The following is a 25394-nucleotide window of genomic DNA, read 5'->3' as shown; positions in this document are numbered from 1 at the left end:
GTTTTAATTGTGTCTCCTGAAGGGACTGCAGATGAAAAGTAGCTGTAAGCTGGTGCAGTACATCAAATGTAATCATTTATGTTTATGTTTAATACTGTACATGGTCCCATTAAATAAATAAATGAAAAAAAGTATTACATTGAATTATTATAACAGTTATAATGTGTCATTAAAACATTATTTTATGATTGTCCTCGGTAAACACAGGTTACATAACACAGGAGAAATCTCATGTTTCACTCTGGGATCGATTCAGATACGCACGTACGCACGCACGTACGTAGATCTGACGCGCTGACGTCACATCTCACGCAAGGACCCCATCCCGGCTGTTGACGTCCCGTCCACAGTTTGCTAGCGAACCGGGACCAGAACTTTAACACCGCCACGATGTTTCTGTCTGCCGCTGTTCGCTCCGCGGTGTCGCAGACGGTAAGATTGTGATATTCTCCATCGTTCCTGGTGATGATTTAAATCCTGTGTTTGTTTATTTGGAGAGGAGACGCGGTGACTCTTCACAAGGGCAAGCTAAGCTAAGCTAAGCTAAGCTAAGCTAAGACGCTATATAACGTTACATTAGCATGCTAGCTACTTTAGCTTCCTGCTGTCAGACGTCTGCAAGGTGAATTTACTCTGCACACGAGCAACCACACATTAAAACCAGCTCTAGTGTGTTTGTTTGTGTGACATTAACCAGCACAGAGTGTCTGTTCCGACACGTAACTTGTTGTTAGCTCTGTATTTGTACAACATGACATGTTGGCACTGAGTGAGAAACCTTTATTTCCACTCGGTGTACAGAGACCTGGAGGTCAGTGGACACTGATAAAAGTGCCTAACAAACTATAATAATAGCTATAATATTTAAAAATGATAAATGATCCCATCTATCTGCATCTGCATCTACATTTAAGGATAGATAAAACATGTAAACATGCATTAAAGTTAACCTGTAAGATGAATCTGGACTTGTGCAAAGAAATTTAAATGTGCAGAGAAATCTAATTTATATAAAAACTAGTCTATGCTGTATTTATGCTGTTTTATACTCTATCTGCAGTAATGAGTGTCACATAAAGATGCAAGTCAGTACATCAAGGATAGATAAAAACATGTAAACATGCATTAAAACTAATCTATAAGATGAATCTGGATTTGAACTTAAACACGTGCAAAGAAATTAATTTATATATAAACTAATCTATGCTGTATTTATACTGTTTCTTATACTGTTTTATACTGTACTATAAAGTCGCAAGTCAGTACATCGAGGATAGATTAATCTGGACTTGAACATGTGCAAAGAAATTTAAATGTGCAGAGAAATCTAATTTATATAAAAACTAATCTATGCTGTATTTATACTGTTTTATACTGTACTATAAAGATGCAAGTCAGTACATCGAGGATAGATAAAAACACGTAAACATGCATTAAAATTAACCTATAAAATAAATCTGGATTTAATGTAAACATATACAGAGAAATTAAATGTGCAGAGAAATTTAATCTATACACTGTTAGGGAGTTTTCTTTCCTTAGGTTACACGAGGTCACGTGTGGGCCTTGAGGTCCTCGGCAGTATTAGTTGTTTGGCTTTGGTTGGGAACAGTAGGTGCCAGTCTATCTCAACACTGTGGTGTCCAGGGTCGAAGAGACCTGTTGCTGCCTTCCTAGACATAATAGAAAGCTTGTTGTTGACATTCCAATCTGTGTCTCCAGACTAGAATGTGCTGACAATAACACCTGCATGGGTAAAAACATTCTCTTTGACTAATTCTGGGCGTGTAGTATTTCTGATGTTATCTTGGGGTTTAAAGTCGATCCATCGGGATGAGTTGGGCAGAACCAACTCAGGCACTTCTGATGAACTTTGAGAGTGTCTCTAATTCTCCTTGATCAAGCGTCATAAATAATACAGCATGAGACATCAGAGGAACACTTTCTTCCTTCCTGACCTCACCATTGACCTTTGACTTCAGCAATTTCTCCACAACACATATAAACTAATCTATGAGTTGTATTTATACCCCTGAAGTGTGTTACTGAAATCAGACACGTGTGTGAGATTGTGAGGATCATTTATTTAGATGTATACATCTGAAGTCAACACAAACCAGTGCTCATGTGATGATCAAAACCTTTTCACAAACCATGAAGAGAACGGACAGATTTGTATGTTTTTAATTGAGCTGTTAATTCTGTTGTGGTTTATCAGGATATATATGATGTTGATGATTCTGTCTGAGTACAAATGATGTAAAATGAATGACAGCATTACATTTCTTGTTCTGTTTAAATTGACCTTTTACCAGCTCTTTCAGATTCAGCTTCTTCATTTAAGAAAGCTGTTTCTCACTACACTATGATTTCATACAAAACTTCCTTGTTTCATAAGTCACTTTAGATAAAAGCCTCAGCTAAATGACTAAATGTAAATGTAATGTGAAACTAGCTATTTTATCTGTCTTCTTTCTCTCTGCATTTGCAGGCCAGGCAGGTCAGGAATCTGCATCGGTCTGCTGCGCGTGCTGGAGCTGGCGGCATCTTTGTGGTGAGTTACAGTTTCTTTTGCCAAAGTTAGGAGACGTGAAGTTTATAATTGGTTATTAATTTAATTGATTACGGTGAGGTGTGTGAGGTAAATGGTAAAGTTAATGGATTAATGTGGTCAGGTGTTATTCGAGCTCTTAAAGGACCCGTTTGGAAGATTTAGGGGGCTGTATTTAAAGAGTATGTCAGAAATTTAATATAAGAAATGTTTTCATCTGTGTAAAATCACCTAAAACTAAACACTGGCTGTAGATTGTGCGTTTAGCATTTTTGCACATTTCACCTCCACCTCAGTTTCTCCTAGGAAGGGGAGTGTGAGGCGAGGGGTCTTTAATTGGCAACTACACTGTTAGATGCAACAAAATCCAAAACATTTGTCCTTTAAATCAGGAACTGCTTTTACAAAACTGTGCCGAGGACATGTTGCAGCACATATTTCTTCATGGTGATCTGTATCACTGTTAATCGGCCTCATTTTGACCTCTTCAGTCATGCTGTAATAGAGACCTTGTGTATCAGTATCAGTCCATTACTTCTTTACTTTCGTAATCGTACAGTGTGGAATATATTCATATACTTTGTTGTATTAACTAACTTCTAAATTAGTACATTTAAACGATTCATTGTATTCCACATCTGGGAGATTGACTCCATCTGACTTAATTATTCTTCATCCTGTTTTACTCAATAATATTAACAAATTATCTTTCACATCCGCAAACTTAAGTCGGTTGGATTTTATTAATTGTAGTACCTGGTTATTATAATTGTGAATTAATTATGCTTAACTCAGCAGCGTTGTTTGTGGTTCTGTTTTTGTCGAAACAATCCCGAAGGCATCCGTTTTCCAAAAGCTCTTAATTCATCCCGTGAGCAGCCTTCAGAGCTTATTAGAGCCACAACAAAAACATCACGGGTGATATTTTGATGTAATGGAAACATGCCATGGTTTCATCGTCCCTCGACAGTGACGGTGTTTTTAAATGTGCCATTTGTGGAAAGCTGAATTGCCTTTAAACCGATCGTCTTCAATCAGCACCGACATGTTTAACTTTAAACATCGTTACATTTAAAGTTGTTCTTTTTCTTAATTGTACAAAGCTTGTTTGCTGCTCACAAGGGGGCAGTGTGCGCAGAAGCAGAAGGAATTGTTATCTGCGTTAAGTCTTTCCTATGGTCTGATAGCTGCACATGTTTTCCCCTCAGGGCTTACAGGATGGGTTGATCACATACTATTAGATGCTGCTCATAAGCCCTCTAAAATTTAATAACAGCTTCACATTTTTTTGAGCGCTTCTGAACAGGATTTAATATAACGTGGCTGATAAATGTCACTGAAAATGACTATGGATAATTATACTGTTGGTGTAAACAATGTTAACACTGTTGTCTTTGTGTTTCAGCACAGAGATACTCCTGACAACAACGCCGATACTCCATTCGAGTTCACCGAGGAGAGCAAAAAGGTTTGTTTGCCGTCTGTGCTCAGAGGTACATTGAGGGGACGCACAGCTGTTAGTTTATTTGAAGTCAGTGCCAATATCTGATATATTTGCACCTGTGTTGGCTAGTCACGATTTGCACGTTACTCCTGTTTACTGTTATTATCTTTCAAGCCTGTTTGACGAGGAATTTTCCAAATCCGTTTATATCTAAAAAGCTAAAACATGATACTGTTTTGAAATCTATATTTTGTTAAATGGGTATTTACAGCTGTAATATTCAGTAAAATCTGATCATTATGACCAAGACTATGTGTTTTTATTATCTTTAGAGAGTTTAGAGCACGACCAATACTAGCTATAGCTGGGAATAAATAATTCTGACATCGATATATTAACAGAGATTCATTATATAGAAATAAACACATTTTGTGCAACGATTGCTCAGACATGGTTATCAAACACTTGTGATAAAGATGTGAAATGAAGGCAGGATGTTTTACAGTTGAACAATAAACTTTAGCTCTCTGTGCCAGTAAATTATTCTTAGTTATTATCATTATTATTTAGGTTTTTAATAAAAATGTAATAATTATAGATACCTATACACATAAAACACATAGAAACTCATTAATAGATCTAAATGACTCCAAATATCTTCTGCATCATGTCTTAATTAAAATCTACCGATGTATTGATCAAGTTTAATTGAATAAATCTAGTTTTGTCACATTAATATTACTTTTTATAGCTGATGTCAGTCAATAGATGCAGGTAACAGTTCTGTATGAGCATTGTTTGATATCTTCAGTTGCTCTAATTGTTGAAATAAAAGAGGAATGCAATGATTCATGTGATGTGTTTTTCCCACCGTCTGCAGAGGATTGAGGCGATTATTTCCATGTACCCTGTTGGACACAAGCAGGCAGCCACCCTCCCAGTGCTGGATGTAGCCCAGAGGCAACATGGATGGCTCCCCGTCTCCGCCATGAACAAGGCATGGTGCTCCTCTAATGTGTCACAGCTGTGTGACGCTAGTTGGACAACACTTTTATGGAGGACTAAACAACACCATTATGTCTTAGGTGTCGCGTAACCTCGTTCTTTGTTTTACGTTTAGGTCGCCGAGGTGCTGGAAATCGCTCCGATGAGGGTGTACGAAGTAGCGACATTCTATACGATGTACCTGCGTAAGCCCGTGGGAAAGTACTTTATTCAGATCTGCACAACAACACCCTGCATGCTCTGCAACTCAGACAGCATCCTGGAGACCATCCAAAAAAAACTGGGTGAGACATTTTCCCATTTTTCTCAGCCAACGAACAGACGAAAACAATAAGATGAGAACATTGTTTTATGTTTATTGTGTACGTTAGAGATAAACAGACATGTAAATATACAGCTGTCTCCGTGATTCAAACGGCAGTGAGCTGTCGCAGCAAAACAAGAAAACATAAAAGGCTGAAATGAAGCCAGACGAGCGCTAACCTACTTCAGCCTGTGCGGCGTTGAATAGAGCACCTTGTTATAAGTCACGTATACTGTTACAGCTGTGTAATGTCAGGCGATCTCGCTCGAGTTAAAAATATGTGTTGTTTCAGTAACATAACCTGCAGCTTGTCAGGGGAGATTAGCCAAATATGAAGCATGTCTTCGTTTGTGTTGCCACAGGTATTAAAGGTGGAGAGACTACTGCAGACAAGATGTTCACGCTATTAGAAGTGGAATGCTTGGGCGCCTGTGTGAACGCTCCGATGGTCCAGATCAATGACGACTATTATGTGAGTGTTTGATGACTCTGTGCAGATGTATGTGAGCGTTCTAACGAAATTAACAAAATAAGGTTAAAAATTAGTTCTGCGGAGAGTTTCATCTCCGGAGTGCTGACTGTATTTCCCCCCCTTTGGAAGCTAGTGCAGGTGTGGTACTAGGGTTGCAAAGGGGGGGGGAAATTTCTGGTAAATTTTCAGAAACTTTCCATGGGAAGTTAAGATGGGGAATTTTATGGGAATTAACTGGAGATTGGGGGTAATTCAAATGAACTGTATCACATCCAAACACAAATATATATTTATTTTTTGTCATAAGCAGACATCCATGCAAAATAATAAACATTTCAACAGGTTTATTTGTAAGTAAAACTTTATCAAGTTTTATTAGTTTGTTGGACAATATTATGTCGTCCACAAGCTCAAATGTTGGAGGATGTGGCTTCAGTAGTCTCTGTGTGCACATGTGCTTTGTGCATAGTACAGATGTTCAGGTGTACTTGCATGAAATCTGTTTGTTTTAGTCAAGATTATGCTAAAATATATTTTCCCCAACTATTCCCTGTTAATGGCCAACCTTCAATTTGTAGGTTCCTGTTTTATTCCCATAAATGCACGTTAACTCCCATGGAAAGTTTCCAAATTCCCAGAATTCGCAACCCTATGTGGTACAGTCCAAACTTATAAGGCTTAAGAACAAATGCAACTGGGGAGGTGACTAATAATGTGGCTGAAATAAGAACTTTTGTCTCATCCGTGACCTCAGTCTGGAAAAACTTCACAAGCCAGATGTGATATGAACACTTTGCTTTGTGGATTTGTGGTTAAACATTATCGGATACTAATTCTGCACCGAGTTGCCGAGGGGGGGATTTAGTTATTGCAAGCTGAGCACAAGTGAATGACCCAATTAAAGTAAATACGACTGAGAAAAGAGGACTTCTCTCCAACGCCTCGCATCGCTGAGGTGTGATCATTAGAGGCAGAAAAGGTACAGTGTGTTAACGCCAAGAGTAAGGTAGCACTGAGTTCAGCATTTTGTGTGAATAATTAGCACTCGGAAATGATTGCAGTCTTTGTGATTTATTCATACGTACATATATATACACATTTATTCAACAAGCTTGTGTCTTTTGTGGCTGCTAAACATGGACCGCAGACACAATATTCTTTATACACTTTAAACACAAAATAATGCAACCTGAGCTCTTTTTAATGCAAGTGTTGTTGGAGAAGACTCCAACATGACAAAAAAAGCTTTTTTTAGCCTGGGTTAAAACACAGATTTAAATAAGTTTTAAAGGTCCAGTGTGTATGATTTAGTAGCATCTAGCAGTGAGGACGTAAATTGCAACCACCTCTCACCTCACTTCACTTTTCCCAAGTGTATCTAAGAGACTTTATGGTGGCTAAAACACGACAGGCCCCATCTAGTAGAGCCAGTGTTTGGTTTGTCTGTTTCAGGTGATGACACACGAATTAAAACATTATTATTAATATTATTCAGCCCTAAAACATACACACTGGTCCTTTAACCTCTTTAGAACTGAAGTTAGGAAACCATAAAGTTGTTTAATGATGTGAACTTGAGCTGAGTATTTTATCTATGGGATATGATGTTAACATTTAGCCCTCTAATACTGAATAATGTGATTTTTACCAAACAAGAAATAATTGGACAACACACTGCCTATTATGATATCCAATGTCAGTTTTGGAAGCAGAAATCATCACAGTGCAGAGTTATTTTATTCCTGACAGCACGTCTATTTAGAAATTTGAGAACGGTTATTATTCAGCAAATCTGGTCATTGTGATTGAGCATAAAAGCTGCTTTTATAGTCTAAAAGCTGATGATTGCTTTTCTTGAATTAGTTCTAATCATCTTAAGCTCCTTGCAAGATTATAAAAGTAGTATTTGCTCCTAACATTTTCCCATTAAGAATTTAATAATCCAGCATTAGACCACTAAACAATAAAAACAGCAGTCTGCACTGTCCTGCTGTCTTTTCATTCATCCTTCTTTTATCTTGTTTCCAGGAGGACCTCACACCAAAGGACATGGAGGACATTATTGATGAGCTAAAAGCGGGCAGAGTTCCTCCGCCTGGGCCCAGGTATGTACAAAATACCATGAGGAATAGTAGAACGTACTAAAAGATTGCATTTTTTTTAACTGATTTTTCTTTTTCTTTCTTCTACAGGAACGGACGTTTTTCATGCGAGCCTGCAGGTGGACTGACTTCTCTGACAGAGCCTCCTACAGGACCGGGCTTTGGCGTCAGAGCTGACCTGTAGACATTTTCAAACACAACTCGTCCCTGAAGCTGATATTATGTTTAACTCAAACATATTGTGTAAATAAATTGTTCATGTACCTACGCTCTAGATGTCAGTGTGTCACTTGACAATTTAACTATGAATGAAACTAAAATCATTAATAACCTTGAATGTCTCTTCCTGCTCTTAGGGATTTAAAGCAGTTAAAGGACCAAAATGATTCTTTAACAGTCTTTTTAATGAAATACCACGTCATTTTAAGTATCACTCGGCTTTACCACATGACGCCGTGCTGTAAAACAAAAGAAGCTTATGTCACGTGAGTCCATTGTCAGTGCTAGTGACAGCCTTCTCTGACAAGCTTATACAGGGGCTTAACTTGACTATCGATCATACGGTATGAGACGAGTGGAAAAACCTGATAAACGAGCCGAGAAACATCACAAATGGTCACACACAGGTGTGCTGCGTGGTAGCAATTAACATCCAATCATGCTCTGTGGTATAAAAACGCTAGTTGATTCTGATTTTGTATCTGGATCAAGAAGAGGAACAGACCTATGTGAGCTGCTCAGCCGGCTTGAGTTTCAATAGGAACAGAGACATCTGCGTTAAGATCTATGAGACAGTAAATTGTATTAAAAGTGACTGTCGCCAAGAACAGTCCATCAACATTCACACAGAGATTTATAATAGTTCTAATGCATGAACTCATTACTAAGATGAATGCACATTTGAGAGTTCAGTGGTGCAAAACCGTCTGCACTGGTCCACTGAGATGTGATACGCTCAGATGAGTCACCGTATTCTCAACAAGTGGGCACGCGCATGTGTGGCGTACACGAAGAGAACGGTACAGGCCTGAAACTGTAACTGCTGTTACTGAAGGGTGGTATTTATCTTGTAAGAAAGAAGTGTCTCTGCACATCAGTCATCCTGTGATTAAACATTCCTATCCTGGTTTCTTCCGTGATGACAATATAGCTCCCATAGAGCGCGAGGGGTCACTGAATGGTTTGATGAGTATGAATGAATTGTCTGTGTGGTCTCCTCTGGAGATTTTGGACTGACGTGTTAAGACGACCACGACCATCATTAAAACACCACACAACACCAAGAACGATGTTCAGAGACACTGAAGCTGATCTGGTGGCACGTGTTTTGTAGGTTTTCCCTTTAATTTGTCACCTGTCTGTACGTACAAATGAGTCCTGGAAGAATCGTGCATTCATCACGTGTAAGTATAATCACATATAATGTTTACATACTGGTCCAACCTCTAAAATAAAAATAATTTAATACAAACATGGTCACAAAGAAAGAAGACATATCTAAAGTATATATAATTTTAGTCTGAATTACCTGTAATTATGTCGAATCAATCACATATTAGTTTGACTGAATTAAAATATTTTCTGCAATTTCAAATATCCAAAGAGAAATTTAACTGTGAATAATTAGATATTTCTAAATGATAAACTGAAAATATGTTGAATTTAAAATTCTGATTTCTACAATTTAAATTTAATTTAAAACAAAAACAACTTACTAATCAGCATGTGCATGTATTAAAACTGGCACTTGTGCATGCCAAAAATGTAATCAGAGCCACCTTAGGTTCACATTTTGACCAGATATCTGTGAGGTTAAGCTCTTGTATGATAAACCCTGCTGGCTTCAACACACAGCCTTCCTTCCTACAACTGCTCCTGTCACTTCCATCACGCCCCGGTGGTGTTTTCGTGTCTAGCCGGTGCCCCTCCCCCACTCTCCGGTTTCCTCTTGCGACTTTTAAGCCTGCTCTGCAACATACAATATTATGCATCGTGACGCATGCGCGCTAGAGGTATTACACCATGATGCAAATGTCACTGCGCAACCGATTTCAAAGCTGGCCGATACAATGAGTTGGCGGGCTTGGGGGAGAAAAAAAAGGGGTCGAATCACCGCGATTAAGTTGTTTTAATTAAATTGTGGCTAAGCTACGTAAGCAATGCTCACATTAAAGCAAAGGAGCCGTCATTCCTGAGTTAACCTCAGCCGTGATCTTCGAGAAAGTTCCCACTGACCGCAACACAGCAGCGGAAAAGATGACGTCAAGTGTCCATTACTGTTTCTCGGTCCCAGATTCACACGCTTTGAATAAAAAGCCACCAACGGATGTTACACACGCCAAAACGCGACGAAACATAAAAGCGTAGATAATACACTTATCGTTAGAGGTGCGGGTTCACTCACAGCGTCGATAAAAACAAACGTTTTTTTGTTGTTTTGTTTTTTTTCACACATACCTAGCTCAGTCTATCCAGCAAGACGGAGAGACCTTATAAGCTCGGTGGGGGCTCTCAGGGCTCGTCACGTGACCTGCGTCTCGACCAATGGGAGCGACGCTTGCATGTTTTGCTAGGCTTTTCTCCAGGAGGGAGGACGGACGGGCGACGAACGAACGGCTGGGATGTTTTCAAACCCAGCGATGAACGTCACACAGCCGTAGGCTACGGTTAACGTCCCCCAATATTTAGGAAATAACTGTTTATATTGTGCAATATTCACCTTATTATAGGCTCCGGACCTTGAATGAGTCTGCGGGAGCGTGTGAAACCCAGCGTGAAGGTAAGAAAAGAAAAGAAAAAAAAGAAAAGTGTTGTTGTTTCATTGCCCCGCGGATCACGGAGGGCTTGAAAATCCCAGTTAACGCTAGTAGCCACCATCTGGCTAAGTTCTACAGCGCGAGCGCAGCTAACGTTCGGCTAACGTTTAACGTGCCAAAATGGAACGTTGTGTGTCTGCGTGGGCTTTTGGTAATAGTTGTGTGCCACGTGCGTTGCCACACTTTCTCGTCGCGAGCTTAGAATTCTTTTTTTTTTTTTCAAAATCAGCCGTTATTTTACCGTTTTTTAAAAATTTTAAATATTTTTATTTGCGGATACGAGAGAGAGAGAGAGAGGAGGCGAACAGGAGTGAGCTAAGTGAGTGTGTTAGCCCCAACCGAGCCGAGCCAAGCCAAGCCAGGCTAAAGCTGTGAGTGTGTGTGTGTGTGAAACGAAGCTAGCTAGCTAAGATTAAGCGCTTGCAGGAGGAGGAGGAGGGTGAACGTTGTGAGGGCAGCGAAAGGGGCTGCAGTGGGCTTTTGTCTCGGGCTGTGCTGTGCTCTCGTGTTAAATATTATCACTTACATAAAAACATAAAAACAAACAAACGAGCGTTTAATAGCGTTTTATGTTAGCCGCTGTTGGTTGCGTTTACACAGCAGACGTGCTCACACGGGGACCGCCTTAACGTTAACGAAACGTGAGCTCGTTATGTTTACTAACCATAGCCAAGTTTTTTTTTTTTTTTAGCGCTCAACAACATATTGCTGTCTGTGCATTGAAGGCAGCGACATTACCATGAGGCTGGGTGGCGTGTTTTGTCTGCAACCATCCAACGCCACACACTTTATTTACACCCGAGCGCAGTTGTAATTGCAGTAGTTATGAAATTAAAGTGTCAAATATAGAGTTATGATTCGCTAATTCACACAAGGAACTAGCATAGCTTGAATAACCAGCAGCGTTGCGCCTCCCAGCCCGATGACTGTGACATCTTGGAGGGGGGGTGTTGCCTGATACAAAAGCTGCCTGTTTTGTTTTTTTTAGATGGCTGTCCGTGCAACGAGCAGCTCTGAAGCAACAAAACGGCAACCTTTATATATTTAAAATACCTAAAGTGAATAAGGTAAACACTCTAATGACGCTCAAATAACCTCCCTCACACAGCAGGCAGTACCAAATGTGTGGAAAATGTGCCAGTGTTTTCAGTGCTGTTCATCTTGTGCATGCATTTTCTTGCACTGGAGGAATATTTTGTGAGGGGAGTTATAACACGTTTGACACACATGAATGACGATCACTGAAAGGACAACAGGACAAATGGTATAAACACTAAATTCACCCAGGACTCCAAATACAGCAGTCTTTGTTAGATGTGAAATATATTTTATGTCTTTTATATATAAGGAGAGGGTTGTCTGTAAATGTACAAATATGCTGAGATAGATTATTAATCTTAAGGGAAATTCAGGCATCCAGTAGCAGCATAAGACAGTAAACATACATTAAAATTAGACCTATAAAGATACATTTGAATTTAAATTGGACTCAAACAGCTATGCAAATAGAAAATTATATAAAAAATGTTTATCGAAATAAGAAAAACTGCTAGAAATAGCCAGGAAATCCCTTTCCACAGTAATTATTTTAATGTTTTCCTCCATTATAAAATAATTATATTGTGCTCTCGACTTTACAGGCTTTTTGCGATCACAAGAGAATAATTTGCCTTTCTGTTGCTGTGATCACATCAACGGTGATGCTCAAAAAGAACAACAATACACAGGAAAACATGCCGCAGTTGCTGTGTGATTATTTAATCAACTCATTGATCTCAAGGAAACAAGGTTTATATGCTGAGATCAAAAATGTTTCTCTTCTAAACACAAAAAAAATTCAGCAACACTTTTTGGCCTCTGTATCTGACATTTGACCTGTCACTGTCTGTATGCAGCACATCTGTTAGGTACCGCCTAGGTACGGCTGTCAAAGTACCATGGAAGACGGAGAGTTTTGTGAGGTTTCATTTCGACTAAAACTAAAAGCTGTACTTGGTCGTTTCACTCATCGTCACATCTTAAACCGAGAGGAGGCACTCATTGATGAAATTGTGTTAATGTAGTCAGCCTGCATACTTTCAGTCCTCCATATTTTCACATTACTAATCTGAAGCACTTCCCACCTGTAAAATCGACCAGAAAATGATGCACAGTTGCTGTAATTACAAATGCATTTACTGGCTTGCCTTTTTCTATCGGCACTACAAGAACAGAAATGTTGCAAGTCATTGCTCTGACAGTGCAGAGACTCCAGACTGCGTTATAAATATATTTAATTCGTCTCTTATTATCGTAGCAGTGTATCAGGTGTAAGCACAGTGTCTGCTTGCCACGATGGATGGTCTGCACAGCCAGTTCGTCGTTAATTACGTGTGGTGGGATTAGCAAGCTTTGTGTTAATGTGCCACTTTGCCACATAGTTTTTATCAGTATTCTTTTACTGTCCATGATTAGTTTGTGTTAATATCTCAATGCTCAACTGCAGGTCCAAAACAAAAAGGACACGAGAAGGGATAAAGATCCTGTTTATCTGGCAGCTGAGGATGCATCAGATGGTGATTTGGCTGCCCCACAGTGTGAGAATAGGGTTAGGACAAATAACTGATATTGCAGCAGATCACCATACAGTTCCTTGCAGTGCGTTATGGTTACTCTGGCGTCAGTACCGCAGTACCTTCTTTCTTTTTTCTTTTTTTTTTGTTGCGTCATTGAGGCCGAGGTGTATCCTTTTTATTTTCTGCAGTCATTCTGAAATGTTCGGCTTTCTGACAGTACAATCTTCTGCCGGCGTACCGGTGTTTGACATTGAAATGACAGCACTGTTGTGTGTGTGTGTGCGTGTGTGTGTGTGTGTGTGTGCAGGAAACAGTTGAAGTTCTTAGGCACCGTGCAGGGAAGTTTAAAAATCATATGATACTTAATTCAACACATTTCCTCCTGGACAACTTTTCGTCAGGTGTACCAATATTTTCCTGATCTAAGCCCTGAGGAAACACACACACCTCTAAGCCTCTATACAAACCTCTGCACAACTGAACGCTCTTTATAGTATGGCATTAATTTATACATAATCCGGTCTCTTTTTAGCGTATATTTTACCGTTTTTGTCCAGCTAATATTGTGATACATGTTGCACAAATATATGTATCATGTTTTCTCTCATAATTCTTAGGAAAATATGTGACGCAGACTAAACAAACTTTATTTTACTGACCGTTATTGGACTGTCACTTCAGCTACACCAGAGAAAAGGTACATTTGTTGTTGTTGTTTTTAAAAATGTAAATAGACAGCTTTTATTCGACTGTAAATCACGAATCTGAAACAATGAGCACTTACCACAAATATTATATTGGCTCCAGACGAGAACTAAATTCATCTCTTGCTTTCTGGATTGGTACTTTCTGCTTTACCGTACCTTTGCTCGCACTGTAGGTCTGGCACCTCCACCGGGTTCCACGCGCATCATCGATGTATGTCACATTGCTACGTGGCTAACGTGTTAACCAATACTTCTCCGACAGAGGTAGTTTTTATTACAGCACCGATCTGATTGCATTATGTTGTCACACTGTACGTGTGGTTAAACATACTGCTTACTTACAGTATATGTGAAATTGATCGACGGAGACCAAAACATTGAAGCCATGTCGAGTTTATTTGTACGGCTGCCACTATCCGTCATTACAGACTCTTTTCTTTGTCTGTTTTAATGGCCTCAATAATCATATCAGATCATATTGCATTTTAATGTGATATTACAACAAACAGTGGCACACTGTGCTGTAACTACTAAAACATTAAAGTACGTGTCTTTGACTGCCGTCATTAAATCTCCACGCACACCACAGAGGGTGAATTTGACAACAGCCAATGGCCAAATATTGGTTGACCTTGACTGGCTGTCAACAGTCGGTCTGTTATTCTGTGATAGAGCAGTTTTTTGGTGTGGATGTGGTGATTTTGACGTCCTTGTCGTTTGTATCAGGGTTTCCTTGACCCTCTCATTTCGATCTCGTTTTTGTTGCTCTTCCAAATCCTTTTCTTTCGGTGTTAGCCCTCCTTCTTCCTCTCAGGCATCACATTTTGTTTTTATTACACAGTTTCTCACATGGTATAACACATTCTTGCCATTGTGTTGGGATGACTTGGAGAGGAGTTGGGAGCATTTGGTTTGATGGAACGATCTTCACACTAAACTGCCTCGTAGCCGGATGATCAAAAATCAGAAATTTAACTAGCTACTGTATCGTGACATGTTCCTTTTCAAAACCTAGTTTTCCAGTTGGTCTGGTTTTCCTCTTGATGTCTAACTATTCACGTTTCTTTCTGTCATGATGTAGTCTGATGGCGTATAATCTGTGGCGCAGAGCATAAATTAATAATTCATGAATGATTTGATCGACAGAATCAGTCAGTTCAAAGTGATATTCATTTGCCAAGAAAATTTCAAGTTATAGCTTTTCCACATGAGTAGTTTAGTTTCTCGCTGCTAGTTTAACAAATTAATCTTTTTTTTTCATGTAGACAACATAAGACAAAAAAAATACAACAGACAGGAACATAATAAAAATAGAAGCTGCCAGACACACTGTGTATGCAGTATTACCTTTTTATAAACCATTTTCAAGATATAACGAGTACAGGTAAAGGTCGACAGACATAACAACCTTTGAGGTAGTCAATGAATGGACCCCATGCACTCACAAGTCTGTTGGATATTTTAGATTTTTAGGATTCTCTCCCTTTGTTTGATTTATTTATTTAACATTTCATTGATCCATTTCTGAAAACTGGGTGAAGGTGATTTCCAGCCGGTGAGAATCGTCCTCTTGGCTACGACCATTCCCAGCATCAGTGGTAATCGTTCCTTTTTAGATGTACATTTCAAAACAGTCTCTGAGCATCCAAAGAGTGCCAGTTCTGGGTCAGGGGGAATGTCCTTTTCCATGCATACACCCTGGAGAACCAGTGAAATATTTCACACCAATAACTGTGTAAATGAGGACAGAGTCAGAAAAGATGTGTTGAAGAGCCCTCTGGACATTTACATCTGTCCCATGAATTAGGTTCAGTTTGGTCTGCGAGTAGTGGAGTCTATGGAAGGCTTTGTGTTGACTGAGTGGATCAGGCTTCTTTTATAGACGCAGAGGTTGTGTTAATAGGCAGATATCAGGTATTTTGGAGTCCTGAGGAAGCCGCTGGTGCTCGAAGAACAGGCATGGTGTCAAAATATTTCATTATCTTCAACGTAGTGCCTAATTTGGTGGAAAAAAATAGTGAGAATTTGTGATGTTACAACTGATTTTAACTCACGCTAACTGTTTGTCTATACATAAATCAAATCAACACGTGGGAGTTTGCAAATGTTGTATCTGTTTCACAACCGTGTGAGAGATACAATTATCACAGATCAATTGATTTATTTTTACAAAAGGAGGAACTTGTTACTGCTTCAGCGTTTAGCCACAGGGGAGTATCAATGACGTCTCACCTGGGAATCCCCATCGCCAGCGAGGCAAAGTCGTAACATCGGCCCTCCAACAACGCTCCCTAAACACAGACCTAAGTCTCTCGCTCATTTGTTTGGCTTTCTTGCAGATGCCTTTTTGATATGCGATGACTTTAACATCCTGACAAAGAAATTTTTAGAGCATTTATTTGTGTTCCTGACATAATAATTGATATAATTACAGTGTAGTGATGGCCTAACGGTTACAGAAGCTGTCATTACCACCACTGAGCAAGGCTCAGCAAGCTCCAGTGGAGCAAATCAGACCGGTTGTACAGGGTTCCAGGTGTGAACGTGATCGTAAAAGACAGCATAGCTCTCAGTGAAACGCCACCTCAATGAATGAATAAATGTGGAAAGAAAATTAAATAATAATCATGTAGATACTGATGTAAAATTGCTTGTTGAAGCTCACTTAGCCAGGGAGTAGATTTGGTCTGAAATATCATTATCTCGGTCTATCTTGGCTACATTCGGTCCCAAACCGCATCCTCTGATCTCATCTAGATGCTTTGAGTGACAGGTCTGGATGCACAAAAATCACATTTTCCTCTAAATTTCTGCCAGATTGTAAAAATCGGATGCAGTCACGTTAATTTTACTCAAACGGTCCAAGCAAATGTTCATGGAGATGATGGAAAGAGGGAGTGTGAAAAAGAAGAAATACAACGTTGAAAGTCTTTACAACCTGGTGTCCCGTCAAACTGAGCTGATAAATGTGCCAAATTATTTCTTTATATAAGATCTCCTCGCTTGGTAAACACCGGCACAGAAAGAACCTACTGTACATGTAGCTTAGAAACCATACCATGGCTACTGAAGCCTTTCCAGGCAGAATTTAAGCCTCTTAGTTGGAGACTACAGTATCGATCAAGGCGCTGTAAAGCTGGAACAAGTATGTAAGAACATACAGTATTCCTTCGTGTGCTGCTTTGGGAGGTGTGTTTGTTTATCATCATGCTGGATTTGCACATTAGTTTTCAGGATGGACGCGGACGTAACACGCTTTGCCAGCTTATTTTTCATTTGTTTTTAACACCTTTACATTCAAAAGTAGACTTATGGATATGAACAATCAGAGGTTTTGTGCACGTCATTGTGTCATTTAAGAAAAGCTAAATACGGAGATGTCAGGGTGGGAATGAGACCCTCACACTGAGGTATGAATGCAGATCAGTGTAATGCCAATTAGACTACAGTAAAATCAAAATTTGCACCTATATCCATGCACACACTCAATATCTACCTCTCTACTGTATCTAATGTAGTCATACTGTATATATTCACATGTAGCACATCGTCTGTTTGTCTGCTTCATGTCAAATTGTTTGTGTCTGAACGTACTCTGCACCTTTATGTGTTTGTATCTTGCGCCGTAATGTGTGTGCACGTTAATGCAGTCCTGTCTGCATTGTGTTTTATGTTTCATGTAGCACCACGGTCCTTGGAAACACCGTGTGCCGTCTATATGGTTGAACCGACAACAAAACCTCTTGACTTGAAGTGTAATCATTATTCTACCTGGAGAGCGTAGAAGCGCTCATGGTATTTCACGGGTGGTGTAAGGGTGGACAAACACACTCCCTCCTGTGTGTTTAAAGGGGTCAGTGTGACTCCGAAAGGTTGTGCCCTTTGCACTAGAGACCTCCCTCATGAGTGAAGCTTAGCCTAGTTAGCTAAGAGATGTTTGGACATCTTCAGGGTCTAATCCTCATGCCATGTTGCAGCATTCCTTCAGCGACACGGATCCTGGCTTCTTCTGGCTGTATTAAAGCTACGAAAGTGTTGACCTTTTACTTAACTTTAGTTTACTTTAGTCTACTGCAGTTCCCTTTTTTTTTGTTTTGAGTGATCACGAGAGCCGTTCAGGGAAACCCCCCAAAACAGTTTTAGTTTTACTCTTCTTACCCCCTCAGCTCCTTCTTCAGTATTGTAATAAATTACTGTCAGTGATTACTGTGGCCTGTGTCACTCATAGTTCAGCTGTTCAGGATTTCTTGGCCATAGATTTAAGTTTTTAATGAATGCGAAAGGCACAGATGATTTGTTTCCTCTATTTTAGCTCAGAGTTGTGCTCCGTATCGCTTTCGCTTCGAGCTATAGACCACGTTTCTCGTGCTGCAGTCCCAACAAGACTGACGATGTGACATAAAGTGCCTTTTAGCCTGAGCCCTGAGCCGAGCGGCTGCGTCTCCGAGAGGCCCTGCGACTGTGCGTTTTGTGTGTGTGAGTGAGAGAGTGTGTATCTTTGTGTGAAGAGGGTGGAGCCTGCTGATTACACAACATGTGCGAGCCTTTGCCAGCAGCTGAAATGTGTGCGGAGCGTTGTTTTTGTTTGGTGCGTTGAGCACAGTATCTCGGTGCGTAACGGCCGATGTTGCCTCGATAATCCGCCATGTGCTTTTAAAGACTTGACAGTTTGAGGGCCCGTGACCTTCCTGCAGAACAATCCAGCATGACGAAGCAGAAAAGGAGGGAGCAGGAAGCAAACGCTGTGTTGTAATATTCCAGTGTTTGAGTCTTTTAACTATTAATGAGAGTCTTAAAGTCTACTTTTATGAATGAGTAGTGAGAGAATTAAGAGTGCTTTGATAGTTAAGGGACAATTTGGACAATGGGTGTGTGTTTTTTCATTCTTCATTGCATGGCTGCTTTCTCTTAACCGATGCCTAAGAAAGCAGTCATATCCTGTTTATCCTGGCTCTCTCAGTGACCATGCTTTCTGTATGACAGCCGTCCTGCTGCAAAATAGGTTAATGAGTATTTAATTCACGGGCACTTTCTGTGCATTTCTGTGGGGTGGATTTGAAGTAAGTGGAAATGAGCCGAGTATTTCTCTGACCTTGAATTATATTTTGTAAATATGTGGTTCATTTTATTTTAGCCAATCAGTGTCAAGAAATCACATTGAAGTAGGAGGTTTATTTTGAGTGCACATGAGGATATAAATGTGAGGTGGTGACACTACAGCAGTTGAAATAAATGATCTTGTGTTTGAAATACATGCACTTTAAAGTGGTGAAGGAAGGTAAAGGTCGTATTTTCAAGACTACAGTGTCAAGAAATCTTTTTGTTTATAGATTTGTTAATAAATAAAAACATTGTGACGTTTTCCAACAGGTCAGTCACTTAATCAAGTTGCAGTCTAAAAAGCTGTGCAGTAACAAATGAAGGCCAAAGTATTTATTTCTAAAAGTACCGGCTAAAACTTGTAAATAAAACCTTCCCTAGTGGTGAAAGTGCACGTTTATTGGCAGGGTATCGATGTGCAACAAGAACACGGGGAGAAGTTCAGCCTGCTTTACTTTATTGTCATAAATGTGCACCATAAAGTCGTAGTGGTTAACGTGCTGAGTGTGTTCTGTAAACAGTACGACCTCTTTATCTGCACCATCTTAACTGCCTCCACTGACAGTGGAGACATAAAAATGAAACCGCTACTAAATCATGCCGCACGACTGTTGATCAAACACTCTGCGTTGCTGCGTTGGCTGCGTATTCCTCCCAGTCTGAAGATGGTGGTGCTGTGTCAACCTTTCATGGCGAGGCTTCACTCGCTGGCAGAGCTGTGGTTTTGGCACAGCTCAGGCAGCTGTGTGTGTCGAGCCTGCGATCGTATCGGCATCTCATCGAGCCTAAATAGGATGTGGCAGACGAAGATGGAGTCACGTCTTGAGTGTCATAATGAAAAGTGACACAGCGTTTCCCTCCACGGGTTATTTTTCAGACGGAGGTGCACTAGTTGCTTATATTAACTTCCTCGACGATTTCTTGTAGTTGCTGATGTGTGTTTGTTTTGTAGTCATGTAAGTGGCTCCAGGGGGAAAAACATGACAGACGGTTTTATTAATTTGCCAGGTGTGAAAGATAAGAAATTGCTGTTTGGAGTCATGCGTCTTACTGCTGCAATTGTTCTTGTCAGCAGGAGCTGAAAACCAATCAGTCTTCAAGAAATGAAATGAGCACGGCGAGGTTCAGAGTTTTAATCTGCACTTCTACTGTTGAATTTCTGCTATTGGTATTGAAGTTTCCTTGAAAGTTGAACAGCCACAGTCCCCCCAGTGTTTAGCTCTGTCATGTGAACTAGACTGTGTTGGAAATAAGAACAAGATCCACGCCTAGGTCCTAACCTTTCCTCTAATCCCTCCCCCATTCCCTCTCCCCTCCTTTTTCTTTAACCCATGTGCAGCAGAAAAGGCTTCATTGTTCTTGTCCGTTTCTTGGGTATCTTATCATTAACCTACATATGGAGTGGCGGCGGTGGCGGTAGGCTTCTTAAGGCTCTCTGAGTCGGACCAATTTAATGGGCGTGTGTCAGTGGGCCGAGCCTCATTCCCCTGCCAGTAAAGTTAACCCTATTTGCGCCTCTGGTGTACAAACATGAGCTATTTTACGAGGCTTTTGATTTGAGCCGTGCCCTGAGCCTCTGCCTTGTAAATTTAGGGCTATTCCTGTCTTTTTTATGGAAGCTTTTAGGGCTGCGAAACAGTACAGCACTCAATCTTATATAAGAATACACATTTAGGACACGGATAGTACATTTTGTCTGGGTTTTAACAGCTTAATACTGAAATTATTATGAAATAAACCAGAAAATGTGGCGTATTTTTGCCAAAGTAGCGTGATTTTAAAGTATGCTTGAGACACAGAAGCAGAGCTCAGCACATCTCCTCTTCCCAGGAACTTGACCGGCTCGTTTATGCAACACAACAACCAACAGCAAACGAAGGCCAGACGCTCTCTGGTTGGAGGCGGCGTGTTTTGTCTGTCTGGGGTTAGGGTAGCGAGAGGTGAACAGACGCCTCGAGGCCTCCAGTGTCACTTGCTGTTTGTTTGTCCACGTTGAGCGATGCCTTGGAGTTCAGACGACCCAGTGATGGGAGGAGGAGAGCTGCACTCTTGAATTTGGTAGATGGTTAAGGCGAGAGGGTTGCATGAATGTGGCTAAATAACAGCAGTAAATAAGGCCTGTTTTATTGTGTGTAGGTGATTTTTGTGCAGCTTTACTGATTTATTCTTAACATCACAACAAACCTGCCTGCTTTACATGTTACTACAGGGTTACCGTTGGACAAACTATGAGTAATAATACAATATTCTTTTATTAAATACATATTTTGCTCCAATAAATACATCAGTAGCAGCACCACAAGTTACCAGATGTTTAATTTAATGTTTAACCACCAAAAAACCTCAATGTTTAACCTATAACATTAAAAATGACCTGAACCAGAACATTTTTTAGTGTTTTTACATGATAAATAAATTGATATTTAATTAAAATTAAGCAATTTCCCACAATTTCAACAATAATTTTGTTTACTGGCGTGTTAAAGAGTAGTGTTTTCTTTTTGTTTTGTTAACAGGAAGATAATTAGACACAAACTGTGTGAGGTATTTATTCATATTTCAGGCACATGAATTGGTCGGTAACATAACAATGTCTGCTGTTAGTCTGCGTGTGTGATGATGTTGAAGATGGCTGGCTCTTTGCTGGGTTTATTGTTGCCTTTTCTGCCCCTCTCTCCTGTAGTCTCTGTAATCGGGCCTTTGTGCCTGGCTTTGTCCTGCTACTCATTAGGGAGTCGGTGGAGGAGGAGGAGGAGGAGACGAAGGCAGGGAGTGGATGCGCAGCTGAGAGAGAGAGAGACCTCCCCCATCATTTAGCCTGACAGCATACAGCACCGCGACCACGTTACCGGCTGTTTACTGTCGCAGCGTCTCCCTTTTAGCGCGTTACAGGATTCGCCTGTTGTATGAAGAAAAGAGTCCGCTTGGTTTTATTTCTCGCCATGTGAAACATTTTAAACACGGCGACACACCACCCTAGGTTCCTTTGTGTGTGCAGATGTAAGTGTAGCCACATGGGGGGGAAACCAGAGGAAGATCACATGTTTTTTCCACATGGTGTGTGTGAGAGCTCACAGCAGGCGGTACTCTGCAAGCTGTAGTGGAGTAATGTGGCTGTTGCTGCTGCTGTTGCTGCTGTTACTGGTGCTGTTGGTGGTGGCGGCGGCGGCGTACTCTGCACTCTGTGTCAAGCTCAGTGCTATTCTTAGCCCTCTTCCCTCCCTGTCCCATCCTGCAGTCTGTGGATCAGGTTACCATACTGTGTGTGCTCTTCATCTTACCCCAGCTACGCCATTGCCACCGCCACCGCCACCGCCACCGCCTCTTCCCCCCACCATCTCTTCAAACCCCCAAACCACTACACTCACGCAAGGACATGCACTGAAGCAGCCCCGCTCTGCTGTCAGGGCCAACATGCTCCAGCACTACAGGGAAATGGTTGTTATTGTTGTTCTTCAGGAACCAGCGGAGTTAAAGTGCAGGAACACACCAGGTTATAAATAAATACAGAGACATCTGCTTCTCAGAAGGACCAGCGGTGCAGCCAGCACACTTAACACGGGATTTCACCGACTTAGTTCAGGCAGGGCAGGTGAATATTTAGAGTTTGAACAGGTCAGACCCATATTTCTCTTTTTAGCATGGTTGGACATGTCCTGGCTTAAAGGGGATAATTTATAAACTGTGTTATATTTAGAATTCACATCCATCAGCCCTGATGGTTAAGATGTTCTGACCGTCCACTGAAACAAAAATAAAAAAAACGTGGAAACATGGCAAACAGAGACATGTTTCCAGTGACCCCGACTGCAACTAATGATTATTTTCATTATTGATTTAATCTGTTGATCATTTTCTCAATAGTCTCTGATCCTTTAAGCATGAATTAAGAAGTAAAAGCTATGCATCCATTTTGTTCTGCTAAATGACAAGAGACTCACTTGAAATAATAACAAGAAGTTCTGTAGATGGCTGATTATTTTAGTAAAAATGTGAGACAAGATTTGCAAAAACTGAAAAGACAAAAAATAAAAGAGCTGTTAAATACTGTTCAAGTCAAGTATTTAAACGTGCAGCATTCGAGAACGTGGTCATGAGTGGAATGGTGCTGAAAATCTTATGCATTGTCATTTTTTTAGCAGCCGTAATGTAACATAACCTGTAACATGTTTCACAAATTGCAAATGGGGAGTATGAGATGAGATTCGTCCAACCAACAGTATAAAACCCGAAGATATTAAATCAACTTTCACATGATACAAAGAAAAACAGAAAATGTTCACAATAAAGGAAGATCAAAATTCAGGAATATTCTGCGTTTTTGCTTTTAAAATGTACTCGTTGGGGAATAATTGAAAAAAATAATTGCGTTCATTTTCTCTCAGTGGACAAATCCATCATCCTTTATCTGTTACCGCTTATCCTCATCAGGGTCACGGTGAGGCTGGAGTCTATCACTTTGTGCGAGAGGCGAGGACACGTCCTTTAATTGAATAACAGTTTGAGAGGTTGAGTCTGAAACTATGTTGCTTTGTGTTTTAGGCAAAAATGCCGACCGCTCTCTGCTCGCAGCATCTCCAGTGTGGCTGCTCTCCCTGTTTTTTATTTCACGGGAAACTGAATATTTCAGGACTGTTAAACGAGTCGTTATTTTTGGCTATTTTCTGACATTTTATGGTCAAAATGTTTGTTCTGTTAGTGGAGAAAATACTTGGCAGATGACTCACTAAGGATTCAATCATTAGTTGCAGTTCTACTATATATTTCAGTGTCTTCTCCTCGGCTGCTGAATTATTTACCACATCCCTGATGTTGAGGCCGAGGGAACCAGCCACCCCGAGTGACTCTGGTGTCACATCCCTCTAGAGTTGCACGATACCCACGGTACCCACGGTACCCCGCGGTGCCAAATCCTAACGGTTCCTACTATACTAGAAATTCTACGCGACGGCACTACCATGGATTACTATACTACCGGTACCGTTTTCCACTACATAGCGGCCGCCTCTGCTCTCCTCCCGGCTTCTCACTGCATGCTACTCCCTTGTAAACAAACCAACATGACAACTACTGCAACCGAACTACACAGCTGCTGAATGATTGGCCTGTTACTGGGGACATCCGGGGATGTGATAGGCTGTTTCCGCACGCTGGGTCTGCCCGTCTGTTAGCTGATTGGCTGTTCGTGTGTTTCTGCCGGCAAGTACGAACTCCACGAAGACAGCTTCGATAGAAATTCGCGTCAAAACAAACAACAAGCTAAAGTTCTGTCTCGCCCAGACGCACAAGCACGAGGCAACACACTCACCATGGCAGAAGCACCGGGCCCAAGCGGCGAGTCTGCCATGGCATCGTCGTCAGTGGCACCACTAGTTTTGCTAAAAAAAAAAACAAACTCGTTGTTTCAAACTTGTTTCAGTCTAATTCTTACTTCACCAGTATTATGTTTATCATGCACCAAACAACTAGTAGTAACTAATAAGTATTTATAACTTGTACAAGTACATTGCAGTTCATAGAAAAAAAAAAAAAATAAAAAACAATAATAATAATAATAATAATAATAATAATAATAATAATAAAAAGTATTGCATTAATACGCAGAACTGTGATACTTTGTCTGATATAGTATCGTGGTTACTCATTTTGGTATCGTCACAACTCTACATCTCTCTGTAGTACTTTTACAGCCGTGATTTTGCATTTCGATAGTCTTTCATTGGAGATAAGTGGGTTAGGTAATTGTTGCTATGGCTGTTTTCACTGAGAGGGATCCAACGTCAGACTAATCTCAGCTTCAGTCTCTCTCTGAACTGCACTAGTCATCGTGGCAGGGTTTAATCTAGACTTGAAACAGCCCAAGGTTAATGGCGTAGCTTGCAGGGGCTTATGCAGCCCTGAGCTGTTCATGAAACGCAGTGAATCCAAATGCCAAACTGGCGAGAGCCCAAATACCTCTGTAATTATAGTCACACCCTCTTCGCCTCGTCGCTGGGCCAGATTGGAGTCCTGTCAGCGTTTGTTTTCTGGTCTGGTCCCGGGCTGTTCATACTGCTTTAATACCCCCCCAATATACTCGCCTCTTTACACCAACGTGTTCGCTGTGGGCCGCTCAATTCCCCCTTTCAGCTGCCTGAATGACGGTGCTGCTGCATACTTGCTATCTGCTGACTAATGAGGGACCTCTCAGTGGCCTCTCAGCTGAGCAGCACGGCTGGAAAAAAATACAAAAAAAAACAGAAACGATATCTGTCAACACTCTGCTATTACTCCGGATCAGAGAACGGTGTAAAGAAACAAAACGTCTGATTCCTTTTGAGATGTCTAGTCGACTCATT

The 25394-nt window shown here is 40.6% G+C and overlaps 2 protein-coding genes across 5 annotated transcripts in view; both read left to right on the top strand.

Annotated features, from left to right (window-relative positions):
• Positions 1-280: 280 nt before the first annotated feature.
• ndufv2 (NADH:ubiquinone oxidoreductase core subunit V2) lies at positions 281-8147 on the top strand. The gene is made up of 8 exons (XM_019268902.2): positions 281-432; positions 2492-2554; positions 3957-4019; positions 4876-4992; positions 5116-5284; positions 5667-5776; positions 7805-7881; positions 7969-8147. Exons 1-8 carry the CDS (start codon positions 391-393, stop codon positions 8060-8062), a joined length of 735 nt encoding a protein of 244 aa, XP_019124447.1. The 5' UTR covers positions 281-390; the 3' UTR covers positions 8063-8147.
• A 2256-nt stretch (positions 8148-10403) lies between these two features.
• ankrd12 (ankyrin repeat domain 12) overlaps positions 10404-25394 on the top strand; it is a 35056-nt gene continuing 20065 nt past the window's right edge. The window contains exon 1 of one of the 4 annotated variants that reach the window (XM_019268898.2): positions 10404-10657. The gene's annotated coding sequence lies outside the window, so the exon portion shown is untranslated. Of the gene's footprint in view, positions 10658-10681; positions 11066-25394 lie in introns of those variants that run through there. The other 3 variants (XM_019268899.2, XM_027289998.1, XM_027289995.1) reach the window with 3 other exon arrangements.

This window comes from Larimichthys crocea, chromosome II (genome assembly GCF_000972845.2).
Source record: "Larimichthys crocea isolate SSNF chromosome II, L_crocea_2.0, whole genome shotgun sequence".
In the NCBI taxonomy this organism is placed as follows: Eukaryota; Metazoa; Chordata; class Actinopteri; family Sciaenidae; genus Larimichthys; species Larimichthys crocea.
Note: the sequence above shows the minus strand (reverse complement) of the source record. Positions and strands in the feature narration are given on the sequence as shown.

What these genes read in the sequence shown, in the direction of transcription:
- ndufv2 (XM_019268902.2), top strand. Translation starts at nt 391, where the DNA reads ATGTTTCTGTCTGCCGCTGTTCGCTCCGCGGTGTCGCAGACG. An exon ending in TCACCGAGGAGAGCAAAAAG is followed by an intron (nt 4,020 to 4,875) that starts GTTTGTTTGCCG and finishes CACCGTCTGCAG; the next exon opens with AGGATTGAGGCGATTATTTC. An exon ending in AGATCAATGACGACTATTAT is followed by an intron (nt 5,777 to 7,804) that starts GTGAGTGTTTGA and finishes TCTTGTTTCCAG; the next exon opens with GAGGACCTCACACCAAAGGA.